The sequence below is a fragment of the Lutra lutra genome, chromosome 14, assembly GCF_902655055.1.
Source record: "Lutra lutra chromosome 14, mLutLut1.2, whole genome shotgun sequence".
NCBI lineage: Eukaryota > Metazoa > Chordata > Mammalia > Carnivora > Mustelidae > Lutra > Lutra lutra.
In genome coordinates this window covers 4,338,196-4,358,552 of record NC_062291.1, presented here as the reverse complement: position 1 = coordinate 4,358,552, position 20,357 = coordinate 4,338,196, and the positions used below count along the sequence as shown (strand labels likewise).

Below are 20,357 nucleotides of genomic sequence, written 5' to 3'. Positions count from 1 at the left end.
GGGAGGGGAAAACCAAAAGAATGTCATGTCAAGGAACCAAGAGAGGAGGAAAAGTAAGTGGGCAAACATGTTGTGTGCAACTGAGAAGACAGTAGGATGGACAAAAAAATCAGTCTCATTGGAGTCAGCGAGAGTAAAATATAACCCTCAACGCCTTTGTTACTTTTCAAAATTGTATGACAAGCTGTAGTCAGTTTTACACATTTTGTGGCAGTGGTATGCTATGTTTTTAAAACTTTAGGAAACAACAATCGATTTGGCATTTTTAATCACATCGAACTAGGTCCCCAACACAATCTAAGCAGCAAATACTACCATAAGGGAACAGCAGTCCCAGATAATTTTTCACAAAGGCCTTACCAACCCTTAAAGGTCAGACCACTCCTATCCCATCCAGATCAATCCAGAGAAGAGGAAGGAGAGGTTGTATGATGTATTTTTCAAGACTGCTATAACCTTGATATGAAATATAGACAGACAATACAAGAAAGGGTGATATGTAAGTAAAGTATAAACCAATGAAATACAGTAATATAGATAATAGAATACATCAAGACCAAGAAAGGAAAGCAAGGGTGATTCAACTTTGGAAAATCTCTTTCTTTAATTCACCACTAAATTGGAGAAGAAAAGCATATGATTAGCTCAATAGACACAGAAAAGTGTTCGATAAAATTCAAGACATATTTATGGCCTAAAAAAATCCCATAATAACAATTAAAGTACTAAAGGGAACCTCTTTCCAAAGTGTTTATCTATCAGGCACCTCAATGCTGGAATATTTCTTCTAAGGTTAGGAATAAGAGAAGGATGTCCATAATCACTGCTTCGTGTAACATTGAGGAATCCAGCTCTAGACCAAAATCTTAGGTGTGACTTCTCAGGCTCAACCACTGGAAATTACCAGGGCTTCATGTGGCAGGGTCATGAGGGAAGGTTGCCTCCTCACCACAGACTTGGAGCACAGTCAGCAAGGAGGGGCCTGCTGTCATGTACTCAGCACCAGGCCCATCCCCGTACTTTTTAAAATTTTTATTTATTTTCATTTTTTTATTATGTTATATTAGTCACCACAATGTACTTCATTAGTTTTTGATGTGTTCCATGATTCATTGTTTGCATATAACACCCAGTGCTCCATGCAATACGTGCCCTCCTTAATACCCACCACCAGGCCAACCCATCCCCCCACCCCCTCTCTTTTAAAACCCTCAGTTTGTTACTCGGAGTCCATAGTGTCTCATGGTTCATCTCCTCCTCTAATATCCTCCCCTTCTTTTTTCCCTTCCTTTTCCTAATGTCCTCCATGCTATTCCTTATGCTCCACAAGTAAGTGAAACCATATAATTGACTTTCTTTGCTTGACTTATTTCACTCACATGATCTCCTCCAGGCCCATCCATGTTGATGCAGATGGTGGGTATTCATCCTTTCTGATGGCTGTGTAATATTCTGTTGTATCTATGGAACACATCTTCTTTATTCATTCTTCTGTTGAAGGGCATCTCTGCCCTTCCACAGTTTGACTATTGTGGACGTTGCTGCTATGAACTTTGGGGTATGTATGGCCCTTCTTTTCACTACATCTGTATCTTTGGGGTAAACATACTGTAGAGCAATTGCTGGGTCATAGGGTAGCTCTATCCCAGTACTTTTATGCAGACCTGCATTCCTTCCCTAATGGCCTCCATTCAGAGGCCTCCTTACTGGGGGTTCCTCTGTCCAGGTCTTTCTCAGGTGATCTGCCAAGACCACCTTTGTGTAAGCGTGGTGACTGAAGCTACTTATGTCCACTCTGACTCAGTCTTCAGGACCATCCTAGCCTTGTCTTATCTCCCTCCCCTCACCATCATGGGTCCACAAATGGCAGGAGCCTGGTGTCATTTGGCAGGGAAAAATTAATCACCGGTGGAGCCAGTCTCCTTTCCTGTTTAGATTTTTGCTTCTACTATAAGTGTGACTGGATTGTTACTCTAACTTTGTCCTGTTTTAACTGCCCACTTTGACATCTGTAAATTCAGCTCAGCTCTTGACAAATGTACGGCAAGAAGAGGTCCTTGCCCAAACAAAATACTCCCTATCTTTCCCTGAGCCCCCCAAAAGGTATAAGAGCTTTAAAACCATGTTTTAGATCAGTGTGGTTGTCTGCATAAAAGAACCAAGAAAACGTATAGATAGGCCATTAAAAAGAAGAGGAGGGGGAGGAGGATGAGGAGGAGGAAGAAGAAGAAGAGCTTAGGAAGGTTGCTGGAATGAACACTAATGCACAAAAATCAATACCATTCCAATTACATACAAGCAACCAGCCAATTTGAAAATGTGTGTTTTTTAAAAAAATATATATTTCTTTTTCTTAAAGGATTGATTTACTTATTTGAGGGAGAGAAAGAAAGAGCATGAGGGGGGAAGGGGAAAGAGGGAGAGAGAGAGAATCTCAAGCAGACTCCCCACTGAGCGTGGACCCAGATGTGGGGCTTGATCCCATGACCCTGAGATCATGACCTGAGCTGAAATCAAGAGTCAGATACTTAATCAACCAAGCCACCCAGGTGCCCCCAAAATATGTGTAATTAATTTAATTAATTAAATCACAATGTACAAATCTAAGATAAGACAAAATGTTAAAGCATTATTGAAGGACACTGGAAAGGATTTAAAGCTATAGGATGATCTACAGTGTTTATGGATACCCAATATAATGAATGTATCAATTTTAGCAAATTAATCTCTAAATTCCATGCAACATAAATAACATTTTATGATATTTTGTGGAACCCCGTAAGCTGATCCTAAATTTCAAAAGTAAAAGGACCAAGTATAGTCTAGAAAAAGCATTTTTCACGTGTGAACAATTTGGGTGTTGGGGGTGGTCCATAAGGTCAAAACTATTTTCATAAAAATGCTGAAACATTATTTGCCTTTTTCATTCTCATTCTCTCACTAGTGTGCTGTGGAGTTTTCCAGAAGCTACATAGCAGTTAATTAATATCACAATAGGCTGAATGCAGAAGCAGATATGAGAATCTGTCTTCTATTAAACCAGACATTAAAGAAATTGCAAAAGTATAAAACAGTGCCATTCTTCTAAGCTTTTTGTTTTTGAAACTTATTTATTTTTCATTAAAAAATGTTATTCGTGTTCACATGCAGTAAGGTCTACTAATGTCACTTTTAAATGAATTCATCACTAAACATTTAAAAAACTTCTCACTTCCCATTTCTAGTAGAGTAAATATCGATGGAAATAATCCATGTAAACAAAAGTTCTTTGGAGTACTGAATAATTTCTAAGGGTGTGATGGGTTCTTGGGACAAAAAAAAGTTTGAGAACTGCTGGTTTAGACAATATAAAAGAAGAAGAAGGGGTAGACTTGCTTTTCTAGGTTTCAGTATTCACTGTAAAGCTAGAGTAGCTAAATATAGCAGGAAAAATGAAAACGTCTAGTATTTACCAAGTTTTGCAGTGGAATATGAGGAATTCTCATGCTGCTGGTAGCTCAGTAAGTAGTTCAACGACTCTGGAGAGAGAGTTGGCAGTGTGGAAGATGTGTATTATCGCTGAACTTGGCAATTCCAATTAGGTATAAAATCCTATGGAAATTCAAGCACAGAGGGACAAGAAAAATATTAACTGCAGCATTGTTAGTAATAAGAAAAATCTGGAAACAACCTATATGTCCCCCATCGGGAATGGGGAGGAAACACAATAACCCCAGAGTAATGTTTATCCCCTGGAAGGGAGAACAAAGAAATGGGGGAGGAAACAAGGGAGCTTTCTGTTGTATCTGCATGTTTTGTTCACCAGGGAGGGAGCATGACAGAGAGAGGGAGGGAGGGACTGTCAGAGAGGGAGAGACCATAAGACCAGCACTGGCTTAAATCTGGGCAATGTATACCCAGGACTTAGTTGTATTTTTTCTTCTTCTGAATGTTTAAAATATTACATGATAAAAACAAGTGAATGGGTCTGCCAATTTGAGATCAAACATACTCATTTACACTCCTGTTCTTTAAAATGTCCACAATGAAACTGGTTGCCTATAAAGGGAATGTTAAAAATTTAAATCCAGGTACAAAGTGGTCTAAATACACACCACAGTCTAGCTCTTCCTAACACCCTGAGAGTGTTAAAGGAAGTTTTATTTGTTGTGAGTTTTATAACCAAGCTATTTCAAGAAATGCAGTCGAAGCACAGAGATCAGAATATTTCAATCTTCTGGTGCTTCTTAGGAGATGCCATATGTTGAAGGAGCTGTCGGCCTGGAAAACATCCGCTGCAAAATTGCACGCAAGCTTCTGGGGAGTCAGCTTGCGTAACCGATCTCCAGAACAAACTTGGAGAACGGAGGTGACATCCAGAATGGGCAGAGGTTATCTTCCTGCTCTGTGTTCACCTCTATTCTTAACCCAGGTGGACCTAAAGATTATCAGCCAAAAGAATGAGTTGGAGGAATCTACCAAATAGTTTTGGTCTTGGTTTATTCCTTAGGACAGCAGGACACCAAGTGAGGGAGTTTCCTGGATCACCATTCCCAGTGCCCCAGCCCGCAAATTTCTGGATGGCAGGGTAACACGTAGCTAAGCAGCAAGGCAGACAAAGCATAGACTACCCTACTTTGTCAACTATGAATAGATACTGGCTTTAATTATTGCTTCTATTCAATTGTACAACATCTATCCAAAATGTACAATATCCACTATGGTAGGCTCCTTGCTGGGGATGAGGACGAGAGACAAGACTGAATAAGACAGTCTCAACACTCAACAGGAGAAGATGCCCAACACAAGAAAAGTTAATTTCAGTTATCTGGCACTGCCAACTACCTTTCTGCAATGGGACACAGAAGACTCCTTAGGGAAGTTCTTGGACTCTTGTCAAGAGGGAGATCCCTCTTAGTTTTGTAAATTTAAGTAGAACATACATCCATTTTTTTTTTAATTGGCCTGAAGGATGAGAACCTTCTTGTGACTTGATGGAGATGGAGAAGGTAAATAAATTTGGTGGGCATCAGATAGGCTCTAGGGAAGCCTAGGAAACCATGAGTCCTTCTCTTTAGACGTTTGAAATTATTAGGAATTCTGATGTTTTAGGATAATATATGTCCAAATTCTGTCATAGGAAAGGATCCTAAAGACCCCAAAGGAAATGAGAAAAATAAGGACTTGTCTTTGTGATCCTTGCTCTGTGGAACATCTAGATCATCAGGGAGAAGGGATTCCAGCCACCCTATGAATGTGAGCGTAGGAGTAAAAACCAAAATAACTGTACCTTCATGAACTGAGTTGGAGTCAGGACCAAGGAGAGACAAACTTCAGATGCAACACTGTTTTAGCAACAGGAACCAATGAAGCCAAACACCAAGGCCAACTCGTGGGCAAGTCCCATGGCCTGGCATCTGTAAGCAGGACAGGCCACTTAATTGAGACCAAGTAAGCTTCTCAGACCTGGACATTTGGGGTGGTACAGTTCTCAAAGTTTTATGCTGGACTTCCTGCTAACATGAGTATGTGGAGCGGGCACAATCTATTGAATATAGAAGAAGAATCGTCATATTTGCACCCTAAACTACGGAAGTGGGCCTTCCTGGTTATACATAATTATCCCCCAAATGTCTGCAAAACAAACCATTTTGAGGACATAGTACTGTAAAAGTCTGCGACTGGTTCTAAGGAAGCATTGTGGAAAGAGTTAGTCTTAAAAAAAATCCATAGGAATCATTGTAACTGACAAGAATAAATACAGTCCATAAATGGTTATGTATTGTTCAATAATTTTATGCTATGCACTGAAAATATTATATGCAGAATTATACTGATTCTACCTCCAAAGAGTTGCTGTAATTCTGTACAAAAGTTTCAGAAGCCAAATTTGTCACTAGTGTGAAATATAGGCATTTTAGTTCAGACTGTAAAATTAAAATTTAAAAGATAATGTTCAGATTCTGCAGAGGAAATGTGTAGCCTTTGGCACAGTATTCTCAAGTATGATACACACCAACCATGCCCAAAAAGGTTGTGCCAAATATTATGTACACTTAGATAATACAGAGGAGAGCCTGTAGGTAATTGGATTGCCTTTTACCAGCTTGGAGTAACAGCTAGGGCCAGTGGTAGAATTTGGGGAGGCTCCATGAAAAGTCAAAATGCATGACTCATTGTTCAAAATAGAGGGAAAAGTTCCTAAGTATAGAGCCTTTCCCTTTCTTCCACGGTCTCTCTTGATTTTTCATGGTGATTTTTCTTGACATTTTGTATTAATTTTCTATTGCTGCATAACTAATTGCCATAAACTTTGCAACTTAAAAGAACACCTGTGTATTATCCCATAGTATTTGTGGGTTAGACTCCAGGAATGCTAAGTTGGGTCCTCTGTCCAGGGTTTCATAGGCTTCAATCTCATTGTTGGGTGGGGCTGGGGTCTCATCTTTCAAGCTCACGCTGGTGTTGGCAGAACACATTTCTCTTAAGCTATAGAATTCAGGAATGCAGGTCACAGAGCTTCTCACTTGTAATTCTCTTGAAAGGGTTCACCTGATTAGGCATGGCTCACCTAGGATAATTTCCCTTTTTATTAATTTAAATTGAACTCATATGGGATTTTAATTTCATCTGCCAAACCCTTTCATGTCCACCATATTCTATTAGAAGCAGATTACAAAGGCCTAGGTCTCTGGGGATCATCTTAAAATTTGGCCATGAAGTGTTTTTCTAGGTAAAGAAAAATTAAGAATTTAAACGATTCACATAAATCTTACTGTTCATCCTTATATTATGCAATGTCAGTTTTAAATACTACTAAAACATTTACTTGTGTGTGGAATCATCAAAATGATACAATTGTTATTTTGTAATGTTTATGTGCACGTGGACAGTGGAAACCCTGCCCCAAACCAAACTAACTCAACTGTTTTATTCACTTCTTGATACTTGCACATTCTATCAATACCCTCTGCCATTGGCCTACTGATGAGTAAGGAATAACTGAGAAGATAAGGAACTTGGGGTTGCTAACAGCATGACTCCTAATACTAAAATACTAGAAATAATCCAAATGCTCATTAACTGTAGCATATATAATAAATTGGGATGTACGAGCACAATGAAAAATCAGAAAACAATGCAATATGATAAACTACAACTCTATGCCATGATATGGGTGAATCACAAACATAAGATTGAGCAAAAGAAACCAGGCACAGAAGTGTGCACATGGTATGGCCCTGTGGAACTATCTAGACATTGGAGTACAGGATTAGCATTTCCCTTTGTGATGGTTGGGTGAGGGGAGAGAACACTGGAAGGGAGCATGAGGAGGTTGACAGGGTTGTGTAATGTTTTATTCCTTGACCTGGATGCTGTTACACAAAAACGTTCCTTAAGGAAATTCACAGAACCACACTCATATTTTGCACACTTACATGTATGAATATTATACTTCAGTATCATTTTGCATAAGACACATATATAACACAAAATGTAAAGAGAGAGAGGGAGAGGAAGGAGAGGGAGAAGAAAAGCAGGAGAGGAAAGGAGGAAAAGAGAGAGACTAGAAACAAGCTAAAAAATTAAGAGATATCTGTATCCACAGTAATAAGTAGTTACTGAAAAAATTAAAGTTTATAACAGCTTTCTGGCAGTTAATGTAAACTTTTGGATGATACAAAATGTTCTTTAAGAAGACTTGCCCTGGTATTAAGATTCATTCTAAAGCTGTATATTCAAGAACATGGAAAAGTAAGCAATGGAAATGTATAGTGCTTCAGAGCATGGATGAGACAATTTTGGCTTGAGGAAAAATGTAAAGGTTGGTGTTACCAATAAGCTGACCTGTCTGGAAAAAGTCTGCATGTTACCAGATTTGGGGAAATAATGATGGCCAATATATCTTCATAAGTGTCAGGAGTTATGCTAATCATTGATATTTCCTCATTTAATCCTTATAATCTTATAAGTATTATTGATTTCTCCATTGTACAGATGTGAAAACTGAGTCCTTGAGGGACCTGCCTAAGGTTATAGCAGGTGAGTGGACTCTAACAGGTTGGCCTGCCCCTGGTCCTAAACATAATGCCTTTCCTGTGACGCAGAGGATGAAATTCCCACATCTCTGAATGAGTTAATTCTTTGGTTAGTGTTTTCAGTGTAAATGTTATAGATTCCAGACATACAATTTGGGTTTACTGTGTTTCCCATTTGACACATGAAGTAGCATTTTCGAATGGAAACAATCTTGTAGTGGGTAAGGGACCGGCAAACTCCATTTCTTGGGGCCATGTTCCTTTTCTGTAATATGAAGGAGCTGAATTAAATGATTTGTAAAATCTTTTCTAGTTCCAAATTTCTGTGAATTCGAGTTTTCTTTTCTGGCAATAACTGGCTAACACTCTCAGCTGCTTTTTAATACCACACCTGGATTCCTTTAGAGTATAATCATAGTCTCGGCATACGGATGAGTTCCTCCTTGTGGATGCAGAAAAGCATATATCTGCTTTAGTAAAAACAACTGAATTAGAAGATAAAAACAGAAGACACCAAAATAATAGGGAGGGCTGAAATACAGCACAGTTTTATAAAGTTCAAAATTAAACTTTATCTATTTATAGGTTCTTGCTATCCACTCTGACTCTGGAAATGATATAAATGAAGGAATATTAACTTCCTAATATTTATACGAAGAGCCTTTCAGTTTTTCTATGGCAATGAGAAAGGCTATGGATATGGAAAACAACCTCAGCTTCCTTGTCTATATTAATGCTTACTCATAGGATTCTTCTGAAGATGATGTCAGATACTGGAAGCCCTTCATCAGCTGTAAAGTGCTTATCAGAGTCAGGAAGTATTAGTGTTAATGACAATGGAGACCACATAACCAACATATTTTAAAAAAATTATTTCCAGTAAAAAGCTAGAACATGATTTTAGTAAAATCCTACCTCTAGCACTGGTTCTTAGAGATTGACAGGATAAGATGCTGTGATCAGTGATACAGCAAGAGAGCACCATGAAATCATATATTCCAGAAAAGGAGCATTGGAACCAAAGGAAGTTCCATCTGAAAATAGGTCTGTCCTCTTAAAATACTTGGCTTCTGGCTATTACAGAGAATATCCAGGATAGGGAGTACTTTGCTAATGAGAAGCCAATGTTCATATTTCAGACCTTCTTTTTGGAAGATTAGAAATATCTTTTCCCTCATGTTAACAAATGCAGTCCCAAAGTACTTGGAAATATTCTTAAGAATTTTGGATATGTAAGCAATCATTTTTAGGTCAAATCTTCTGACAATAGTTTTCTTCATAGCTAAAGCAATCCATTCATTGTTTTTTATATCATTCTGAGTCCAGAATTCAGTCCCAATTCAGTCTACAGGATTGACACTGAAATCACAAGCATGAAATACAGTACTCCACACAGTTGTTGGGTGTAAGCCCTGAAACTGAAGAGTTACCCTTAATAAATCAAAAAGAAAAACTCTTCAAGGTTTCCAGGAGAGAAGAGATAACTAAAGGAGAAATTTTTGGATAGAAAGGAGCAGCTGTCGAAGGGCCCCCATATCTTCTTTGTCTTTCAGTATGTAGACCCTGGGAGTATATGGCTCGTCTGTTAGGGTTTCAGCTCAGTTATGAGCACAACCCAATCCATTTCCTATTACTCTTGAGCTCAACTAAAAGATCCTTTAAAAAGAACTATATTAAAACCAAGAAGGAAACAAAAAAGGAAGAAAACATAATATTCTTAGTTGTCAAGTTTACAAGTATGGGTTTCTGATCCTACAATAACTTAGCTACTGACTCAGACCTGTTCCATTCCACATTCTTTCTTTACGATATATGACCCCAGCTGTTAACTTGTCTTAAACTTGGCTGATCTCCTATCCTGGTCTGTTCCTGAACAAACACAAATATTCTTTATTAAAACCTGAATCTTTTTGGGGCGCCTGGGTGGCTCAGTGGGCTAAAGCCTCTGCCTTCGGCTCAGGTCATGATCCCAGGGTCCTGGGATCGAGTCCCACATTGGGCTCTCTGCTCAACGGGGAGCCTGCTTCTCCTTCTTTCTCTGCCTGCCTCTCTGCCTGTTTGTGATCTCTCTCTGTCAAATAAATAAATAAAATCTTTAAAAAAAAAATAAAAACTGAATCTTTTGTTTCCTGTTGCCGTGGATTCCCCTATTCGGTTACAATATCTGTTCTGAAAGCTCTCTCATCTCTTCCCAACTCATTCTCAAAGTTTCTGGTTCTTTTATTATGACTGATTTTTCACAGCTCCTTCCCCACTCGCTGCATCACTTCCAAGGCGTATAAAGGGGCAAATATTTTTCTGCATCTACCATAGAAAGACTTGAAATATCCAGAAAGAAAAATTTAAAACAAATTTTAAAGACGTTTTTAAAGCAACCTCCTATAGTCCAAGCCACGTAAGTTTATTATTTTCAAAAAAATTTGTCCTTACTTATGCCCTGGCTCAGAGTTCCCTTTCTTAATGAATGGGAAGGAAATTTTGCACCCCCTTCTCCCTCCAAACCCTTCTCTCACCACTGCCTAATACTCTGCACAAAGCTAGAAGCCCCGCTGTTTAATATTCTGAGAAGGGCTCCTTCTTCTGTGTGGTTTTGTGGCTCTGCCCTCCGTCCTAAACAGTCTTCTTCCCTGGCCAGAAGTTCTGTCTTGCTTTATCTCCATGCTTTATCTGTTTGCCTTGTTATGCCATGGAAAATTTGTTCAAATCTTTTGGAGGGAAGAGTTGATTTCCTGAGATTTTAATTAAAAACATAGGGCCCCCTAGGGCAGAAATAGATACCATGGTATAGTCTCTGTAATTCTAAATTTACTCCTCAACACTCACATGCATATTCACTGTCTATTTGCTAGATAAATTTGGTTCAATCTTCAAACCAATCCTATAATGAAGAAATAATCTCCAAGAATTCATGTAACATGACCGAGGATGAAAATTACCATTCGTCCATCTCCAAAGGCCAGGATTACATCATTCTAATTTGCCACTAACAAATGTTAGTGGTCTCCCCAGTAAGACTGAAAAAGATGTCTTTTTTTTTTTTTAAGATTTTTTTTATTTATTTATTTGACAGAGAGAAATCACAAGTAAGCAGAGAGGCAGGCAGAGAGAGAGGAGGAAGCAGGCTCCCTGCTGAGCAGAAAGCCCGATGTGGGGCTCGAACCCAGGACCTGGGATCATGACCTGAGCCGAAGGCAGCGGCCCAACCCACTGAGCCACCCAGGCGCCCCTGAAAAAGATGTCTTAAAAACATTTTGGTGTCGGGGTGCCTGGGTGGCTCAGTGGGTTAAGCGTCTGCCTTTGGCTCAGGTCATGATCTCAGGGTGCTGGGATCGAGCCCCTCATCGGGTTCTCTGCTCAGCAGGGAGCCTGCTTCCCCCCCTCTCTCTGCCTGCCTCTCTGCCTACTTGTGATCTCTGTCAAATAAATAAATAAAATCTTTAAAAAAAATAAAAACAAAAATAAAAACATTTTGGTGTCAAAAGCAAAAATACTAGTTTTTCTCTTTGATCCCAACAACTTTTCTAGTAGATAAACCTTTAGCTGGGCTCCAGTTTCTCACATCCTCAGTTCTGTTCTGCCCCCAAGTTGCCCATAACCTGCTTCTATTCCCAAGTCGACTTTATTTGAAGTATATTTGAGGCTATTTAGAAAACAAACACTATCTTCTCATTTCTCCAGCAGCTCCCACACTGGATGATGCTGACGGGTAGATTTCTAACACATTTTTCATCAACCTAATTCCACCAGCTCTTTATCTTCCAGAAGTTCCTCAAACGGTCCTGTCTACCAGCAGCATCTGCCTTGTTCTCCAGGGCTACTAAGGGTTCATTCTTATTTTTACATCAGTGATTTCATTGGGGTTTTGGAAGGAAAGACCAAAACCTTCCCTTAATACACAATTTTGTAGCAAAGACTTCTACCTGAATTTTCTATTTTTTTTCTAGAGTTAATACACATTATTAGCATAACAGAGAAGTATTTGAAAAATAAGAAAGTAATTATATTCCTATGGCTAGGCACTCCAACCTAATGATGCTCTTCCTGAAATCTCTTATTTCCTAGCATGACAGATAAATTTCTGGAGAAAAATAGCAAAAATGCCTTGGTCCTTGACTAAACATGTTTTCCTTGCATTGTTTTAGGTTAAAAATGAGAAGGATCCAGCAAGTATTGGCACATAAATTATCATTCTGCACAATTCCAGATATCTTAATCTCAACAAAAGTATAAGTAGCCTAAGAGATGGCTATATCTCTAGGCCCAAGGACAGTTTATGATTAGACAAATGTAAATATTATTTATCTTGTTTATATGTTGCTTTGCTATGAAATTCCTTTGCCTTTCTAACCACGGTGTGGTAATTAAAAGTTTGTTTAATTTATGATCTTTAACTCTATGTTTACAGAAAATAAAAGCTTGGTTCCCAAATATAATTCCGTAACAAATGCACTGCTTTTATAGGCAGAACATAAAAATTAATTGAGATGGGAAGGGGTGGCTCTCTACAGAAAGCCAGAAGCCCAAGGCAGAAAGTTCAGTATCATTGTTCCTTGTATCTGAAGCTATGGGCAGCGTACATACGACCAAGGGAAAAACCAACATATTGTATGCATCCGCAGAGCCCTCTCGGAATCTGTGTACACGTCATAGCTCAAAGGACTTGTCACCGTTGACAGCTGCCTCCTAAGGCCCTAACATTCTGTGGTTCACAGCTTCTTAGATCCTCTCCCATCCAGTTTCGCCCACAACAGCTTAGCTACCGGTGCTATTCAGAAAAGCTGAATTGCAATAGCTTAGTTTTACAAACAACTAAATAACAGGTCTCCCTTATTTAAGAGCCTGAAATACTATTTCATGTTTCAATGATTTTAAGCAATTCAGGGGATAGAGAACATTTCAGGAATAGTATATTATGATATTCTTAAAAAACTAAGCTTCTAGGTTGTAGAATTAAAACAGGAAGTAGAATTTGAAGATAGGTTGCAAATAGGAAGTACTAAATGCATGAAAAGAAGTATTTTTCACTAGAATTAAGCTATTAATACTAACACCACAATTCTAGAAATAAATACCGATGGAGTGACTTGAAGAGAATCTTATTTAGCTACTTAGTTTTGTAATCTAAAGTACATTAATGCTTTAGTCTTTGTTGTACCCCAGACATACTGAATTAATAATTTTTCTCATCTATTCTCATCACAGGCGATGACTTACTCCTAATCAAATAAAAGTTTATTTTTAAGGAATTATTTCTCTAATGTTTCTGACATTATTGCTTATATTTTTCTCTTCCATAGTAGTGAAAAATTGCTAACAATTTACACACCAAGCTGATAGGTAGCTATAGCACCTAGCAGTAAACTACTTTGATTTTCCGAGATGATACGCTAGATGCTTTATATTAACTGAAAAATTAAGATCATAGCCATTAGCCATTAAGAAGCACTTCATATTTCAAAACGTTTACTGGTATAATTTCTGTGCCTTCAAGAAATTATTTCAATAATTTATAATATTCAAAATGCCATGACCACGTATTGGTGCTTAACTGTAAATTAAAATACTCTTTTGTTTCGATTGCTTAGGTCTTTATTATTATACTTGGGATTTGAAGCTCCCTACAATCGGGGACTTTTCTTACTCAACAAATATCCTTTCTACCACTCTACCATTCTAATCAAGATATTTTCTCAGTCCCATGAGTACATTATGCTCATTCCCATATTTCTTTTACACATATTGTTTCTCAAAATATAATATCCTCATCTCTTACCACCTTTCTAAATTTTACTATCATTCAAAAGATAATACCTGCATTGTTATTTGATTACTTACAAAGGAAGGAAAATTAGGGCTTCACTCCATACATCCAAAAAGATCAGATATATTAAAATTGTAAAAATTGAAATATAACACATAAAAAATTACATGTAAACAGTTGAACACAATAAGGTCTGAGTACAAAACCAATGGAAGAAATTATAAAGAAATGATCACTAGATAAAAACCAACTTTTCATACCTTAAAAATAACTATGGAACAACCTGAAATGACAACAATAAATTGAATTTCTATATAAGAAACTGGAAGACACCTTTCTTAGCTTCCCTCCCCAAATACTTCGTTGAACACCTGCAGGCTGTTTATAGACACCAAAACAAAAATATTGTAGTCAAATAACCATGTTTCCAATAAGGATTTTCTGCTGCTTCTTCTTAGGATTTCTGCTTGTTTGACTGCTGAATTCTATTGCCTCCCATCAGGTTATTTTAAATGCGTGGCCTTCATTAATTTGTTCAACACATGCTTTTATCACACCCCAACCAAGGCCAGACTGTGCTAGATACCAGGAACATACACTGGTGGGCAAAACAGAATATGGTCCCTTCCATTGCAAAACTTAAGAAGATAAACATTAATCAAGTAATCACACAAACTGCATAAAAAAAAAGTAGAGCACAATGATGACATATAAAAAGGACTTTATCTATTGGGGATATGGGATGTGTATGTATCAAAGATTTCCCTAAAGAATTCATATATATATAAAACAGTAAGCTCTACCTACAGGGGCTGTATGTTAAACATTTTTGTACCTTTCTGCATCTCACACAGTAAGTTCTTCGATATTTGTCAAATGATTTATTCCCATTAAAATCTGAGATTATCTTTATTAACTAGCCTTCTTTTTTAATGGTGTGCCTGAAGTCTGCTTTAGGATGACTGATTTTTTCAGAGAGTTTAGAAAGATACTTTTATTCTTCTAAGATTAAACAACTCAATCTTACCTAGATTATAAGGTGATTTCATGATTAATATTGTTCAACTTAATAAATACTATCTAGACATCAAAATAACATATTTCTTTAAAAATTACCCACATAATTTATGTACTAAAATAATGTAAAGAATTATTAAAAATTGTTTCACTAACGGTACACATAGGTTATACAAAAATAAATGTTTTTTTTTAAAAGCACGTATTTTCACACTGTATATCCTGGAAGTTTATTTATGACTAATTCGCAAATATCTTTGCATTGCTTGGAAATACTTAGTGAGGCAACTTCATCGTCTTCGTCAAAGTGATCTGGTGCACTGCTGTCCAGGACATGAAGTTCCAGGTCCGACAAATTAGATGGCAGATAAGAACTCACTTGAGATGTCCGAGGTGACTGGCTTTTTTCTGAAGACTTGCAACCAGTTCCTGTTTTAAGTTTAGTAGGGGTGTCCTGACCCCTCTTTAGAACTTTAGTATTATGCATACTGCTTCGATCTATCTGGTTTTCTTTCTCCTCAGTCCAATGTGATGAAGATAAATCACTGGTAGAGATACTAGACACTTCCTCCAAACTTTTATCTTTAATCTTTGAAATATGAGATCTTTTATATGAGTATACTGGCGACCCAGCTGAAAAAGGCGGGCTAAGAACAGAACTCTTTTCACTGCTGTTTTTTCTTGTGGACAGTATTGCTTCACTAGATTTACTTGTATATTGATTATGTTTTGGATTTTCCGACCCGGGACTGCTATCATGAGTTTGTAAAATTCTGCTAGTGTCGTCGGAGGTAGAGAAATCTTCAGAAGAGCAAGGGCTGGTGAAGTCATCGGAATACTTCAGTTCTGAGATGCTTTCAGAGCAACTATTTTTACATGGTTTATCTTCACCGATATCTTCAATAAGAATGTCATCATCTGTGGTTTTGACCTGTTTATCTTCCATTTCTTTATCTACTACAATTCTGTTAACAACTGCAACTTGTTGGAAAACACATGGACTTTGGACTTTCATTTCCACTTTTCCTTCCAAAATACTTGCGTGCATAAACCCTTGTGGGACGGTGGAATCTGCAGGTGTCACAATTTCTTCCAATAAACCATTATCTCTTCTATGTTCATCACAATCTACAGCTTTTTCAGTTGCACATTTCAGTTTAGTTTCTTTAGTTGTGCTAGGGTCATCAAAAACTCCACTGATTTGCTTTGAGGTATCACTGTTTTCAGCAAAAGACGCATCTAATCCCAAACACTCGTCATTTGGCAGTTGGTGTGGCTTCTGATGTTGTTCCGCAAAGCTTAATACTTTAACTTTGGATGATGGAATTCTGAGTTTTGCACCCAACATTTGTGCTTGCATTTTTCTATACTGCTCTCTTCTTTCATGTACTACCAACATATCAGGATTTGTCTGCTTTAAACGTAGTTTAAGTGTATTTGTTAAACCGTAAAGCAGCTTCCCCCTTGGGACTCTTCTGGGGGGGTGACCACTGTTCTTTTCAAAATGTTTACCTTTTTTGAGATTTTCGACTTGGTTCTTTTTATACTGAAGATTCATGAACTTTTCATTTCCCCCCACAGGAAGCTTATCCTTAGATTCAGATTTACATGTGCATTTGGCAGAAGATTCTGGTGACTTCTTATCCTCAGTTCTATATAACCAGGCTAAGTGAGGATGTATGTGAGTAGGGCTTGCCACAGGCTGGTTATATAACACGGACAACTCAACCAACAAGGCATTTAACAAAGGCAGCTGCCTTATTGTATTAATTCTATTTTGTTCAGTTTGAGCATGATCTGTAGTTTGGTCACGTGCTCCTGCATCCTGAACATGCGGAGGATTTATGGGCACTGGAGGATTTTCATGTGTCCCAGAATTAGTACGTTTCAGAGAATCAGTATGTTTTGGGGCAGTTGCACGGTTTTCCTCCAGACAAATACCATCTGGTTCCTCAGGTACATTTACCTGAGGCTTAATGGTGATTGTACCCTGTACAGGGGGCATCTTTTCTTGGGTCAAATGAGTGTAATACAGAGGAGGGGGGCAAAATGTGTTGGTTTCGATGTCTAACTCTGTGACTTCCTGATCTGGGGGGCTAAGGCTCCTCACACCACTAGAATTTGAACAAACAGAGCTGGTTTTGCCAGGCTTCACAGAAACAGTGTCACCAGAGTTGGTCTTACTATGGAAAGCTCCTTCCTCCAAACCTTTCTGTGCTTTTGGGATTTTTAAACCCACGAGAAAACTATCAGCATGTCTTGTTCTTGGCTCTGACCGTGGTTGCTGTTTTTCCTGCGGGGTCTGGTAACCGATCTCTCCGCGCTCCACCCCACCTCCCGTGGAAGCGACTGGCCTCTCAAGATGCCCCAACAAGCTGCTTCCCAAATCGGTTAAGCGGTAGCCCAGGGCAATGTCCCCAATCCGCTCCCCAACTTGGTTATGCAGAGGGAAACTCCCTCGATGGCCGTGGGAGCAGCCGGGGGCGGCCTGCCCCAGGACCTTGTGGGCGGTGGTAGCCAGAGAGATGCTGCAGGCACCGAGGAGCTGCGGGGTGGGCGTGGGACGCCCGGGGGGCAGCTGCAGCAGCAAGGTGTAAAGCGGGGTCCGAAGGAGCTGGCGGCACAGGGTGGCGGGGTGCAGGCGGAAGAGACAGGACTTGCCGCGACCGAAGCTGACCAGGCCAGGTCGGGGCTCCGGGGCCGGGGCGCCGGGGCCTTCCGGAGGGTAAACCAGCAGCGTGGGGAAGTCCAGCAGGCGGAAGGCCACGGCGGGGCATAAGTCGCGCGATGGCCGTGGCGGGGATGCCTCCTCCTCCTCCTCTTCGGCCTCCTCTTGCTCCTCCTCCACCGCGACCACGGGCGGCGGCGGCAGCAGCCCGACTTCTAGACGCACGCAGTCGACGAGCAGCTCCAGCGAGAAGAGCCGCTCGGACAAGGGCGCCGCCATTGCTGTTGCCCGGGAGACGCGGCCACACGCTCGGGGAGGGCGGAGCCGAAGTTTGGTTCTCGCGAGAGACGGGGAACCCACAACGCTCGTGCCTGCGTTCTCGCGAGACTTAATCCCTGTACCCTGCCCCCGCCCCGCGCCGGTTTAAACTGTGGACGCTCTGGGACTTTTCGCTGCTGGACGGACTTTTGCTTTCCAGGTTTCAGTGTTAACACAATTACGTGTAATACCGAGGCATGGTAATGTGGTGGCAAGAAATCGGACTTTTTTTTTCCTTTGTTTTGGACACGTTTTTACCCGTGCCGATCCCCTGCAGTTTGGAGGTCAGGTCCAGTCCGAGGACAACGGAAGGTCAATGCGGACTCCCCTTGAGGACCCGAGGGCGGCAGCGAGCAGTTAACTCTCGGGGGCTTCCTGGCTGCCGCCCACCCAAAAGACCGGGACGCTGCTTGGAAGCGGCGCGCAGCCTCTGTCCGGGTAAATTATGGGACACGGCGGCTGTGGTCCCACTTCCATTGAGCAGCCCCCGGTGTGGGATTAACGTTAACGACCCCGTGTAACGAAACGGGTACATATGCAAGTGCACACACAGCTGAGGGAGGGGGATCTGGGGGCGCTCTTGCAGGTGTTCCAGCACACACACACCGCTCTCCGAAAGTGGCCCGCGATTGGAACGAAGGCTGAGGACACGTGAGCTTTGAGCGACGTGTAAGGACTGTGTTCTGCATAAGCTGCTCCGACGGAGGACGTGTGCGCGTATCAGTGTTCAGACACGTAGTTACACAAATACAAAGGACGGATTCTTCTAAGAAGACACTGAATTCAGGGCACCCTCCTGGGAAGCGGTCCCAGGGGGGCAGATGAGAGAGGACGGTGGCTTGAACTTGGTCAGGGTCAGAGGAGAGGAGAAAGAGGTGACAGAAGAGGCATTTGTGAGAGGAGAATTTAGAATTTGGTGACTAGGAGTGGGAAGTTATGGGTAAAAAAATTTTTCTGCTCCTGAAGGAGAAAAAAAAAAATGAGGCATAGATTTGATTTTTTTTTAAGTTGCTTTGGATTTTTGGGATTGTAGAGTTTGAGGTTCCTGCCAGACATGATGTGAATATGTTTAATTTTAGACAGCTTTATAATTTATAGTTAAATTACATTACATCAAAGCTCAGAAGAACATTGTGAAGCTCGAGGGAAATTCAGAATTGGAGGGCTTTGATGCTTTAGTATGAAGACTGAGGGAGGTTTCATTGCAGCATATAAATAGAATATACTACTCTTGGCCTTAAGAATCGTACTAGCTGCTTGCAGAGGAAACGTTTATCAAGTGCCATGCTTCATGGATGGATGACACAGAGCAGTAGAAAGCAATATATTCACAAGTGGAAAGCAATGAGGTTGAGTCCATATGTGCATCCAGTAAATCATTTAGGTAGGGTTAATAATGTGGAATATTAGCACTTGTGTGTCTCCTGCTTATACATACAGGGAAACCTTCTTCTATAAGGACATTGCTTCTGGAATTTGTTAAGTGTCTACAGAGGGAATATATTCCTTGCCCAGATACTCTATATGATTTGTATTCCAGTATATGAATAATATAACTTTAAATAGTGCTAAAATTAACAAGTAAAAGTTTTGCTATGAAAATTAAAGTTTCAGTGTCCATAGGCCATACATGGAGAAATAGCAGATTGCCGTGGCCAAGGGCTCAAATTCTGTAGGCAAACGACCTGTCTCAAATCCTGGCTCTTTGACCATATACTAGTTTCTCAACAAATTGTGAATCATTTTCCTCATCCAAAAAAATGAGGTATTTATAGTATCTTACCTTATAAAAATAATATTAATATCATATAATATTAGTATTATAGTAATATACATAGTATACTATATTTATACTATGTAATGTAGTATACTATATATAGCCTGGCAACTTGCTAAAATAAATACCATTTTACTTATTACTTACCATATAGCAGACTTTAGTTTTTTTTTTTTTTTATTAAAGATTTTATTTATTTATTTGACAGAGAGATCACAAGCAGCAGAGAGGCAGGCAGAGAGAGAGGAGGAAGCAGGCTCCCTGCTGAGCAGAGAGCCCGATGCGGGGCTCGATCCCAGGACTCTGAGATCATGACCTGAGCTGAAGGCAGCGGCTTAACCCACTGAGCCACCCAGGCGCCCCCAGACTTTAGTTTTAAAGCACTAAGCTATGAGCTAGAGTAAATAGCTTATCTGACATGGGCCTATTGTTCTCAATCTGTAAAAGTTTATATGCACTGTACTTTACCTTTCATGTGTTAGCCAACTTTTTTTGTTACAGGAGAAGGCAGGATGAAGAAAGAAACTATGGATTAATGCACGTTAACACTTTAAGATAAAAATCTGCTATGCAATGTTAAGGAGTTTGAAGTTTACTGTGGGGGTGGCATGAATTAAGATGTTGGCAATGGCGTGAAGAGAAAACACAAGAAATAGGAGAGAGATTTAATGGGACTGGCTGATTGGGTGTGAGGTGTGCGGGAACAGAAGGTGAAACACAGGTTTCTACTTTAGGCAATTAGATTGATGGGTCAGACACAGAGAAGCAGGATTTTTTTGTAATTGCTGTTAAACAAGG

The 20,357-nt window shown here is 39.8% G+C and overlaps 1 protein-coding gene and 1 long non-coding RNA gene across 2 annotated transcripts; both read right to left on the bottom strand.

Moving 5' to 3' along the window:
- Window positions 1-365: 365 nt before the first annotated feature.
- On the bottom strand, window positions 366-8,478 carry LOC125084974 (uncharacterized). The gene is made up of 4 exons (XR_007122752.1): window positions 8,410-8,478; window positions 5,270-5,524; window positions 3,453-3,591; window positions 366-456 (listed from the first exon to the last, which is right to left on the bottom strand). It is a non-coding gene; the product is annotated as an uncharacterized LOC125084974 (long non-coding RNA).
- Window positions 8,479-11,478: 3,000 nt separating this feature from the next.
- MAP10 (microtubule associated protein 10) lies at window positions 11,479-18,705 on the bottom strand. The gene has a single exon (XM_047702994.1). It carries the CDS (start codon window positions 17,741-17,743, stop codon window positions 15,005-15,007), a length of 2,739 nt encoding a protein of 912 aa, XP_047558950.1. The 5' UTR covers window positions 17,744-18,705; the 3' UTR covers window positions 11,479-15,004.
- Between the last annotated feature and the right edge of the window lie 1,652 nt (window positions 18,706-20,357).

Coding starts and splice junctions, on each gene's coding strand:
- MAP10 (XM_047702994.1), bottom strand. CDS start 17,743: ATGGCGGCGCCCTTGTCCGAGCGGCTCTTCTCGCTGGAGCTGCTCGTC.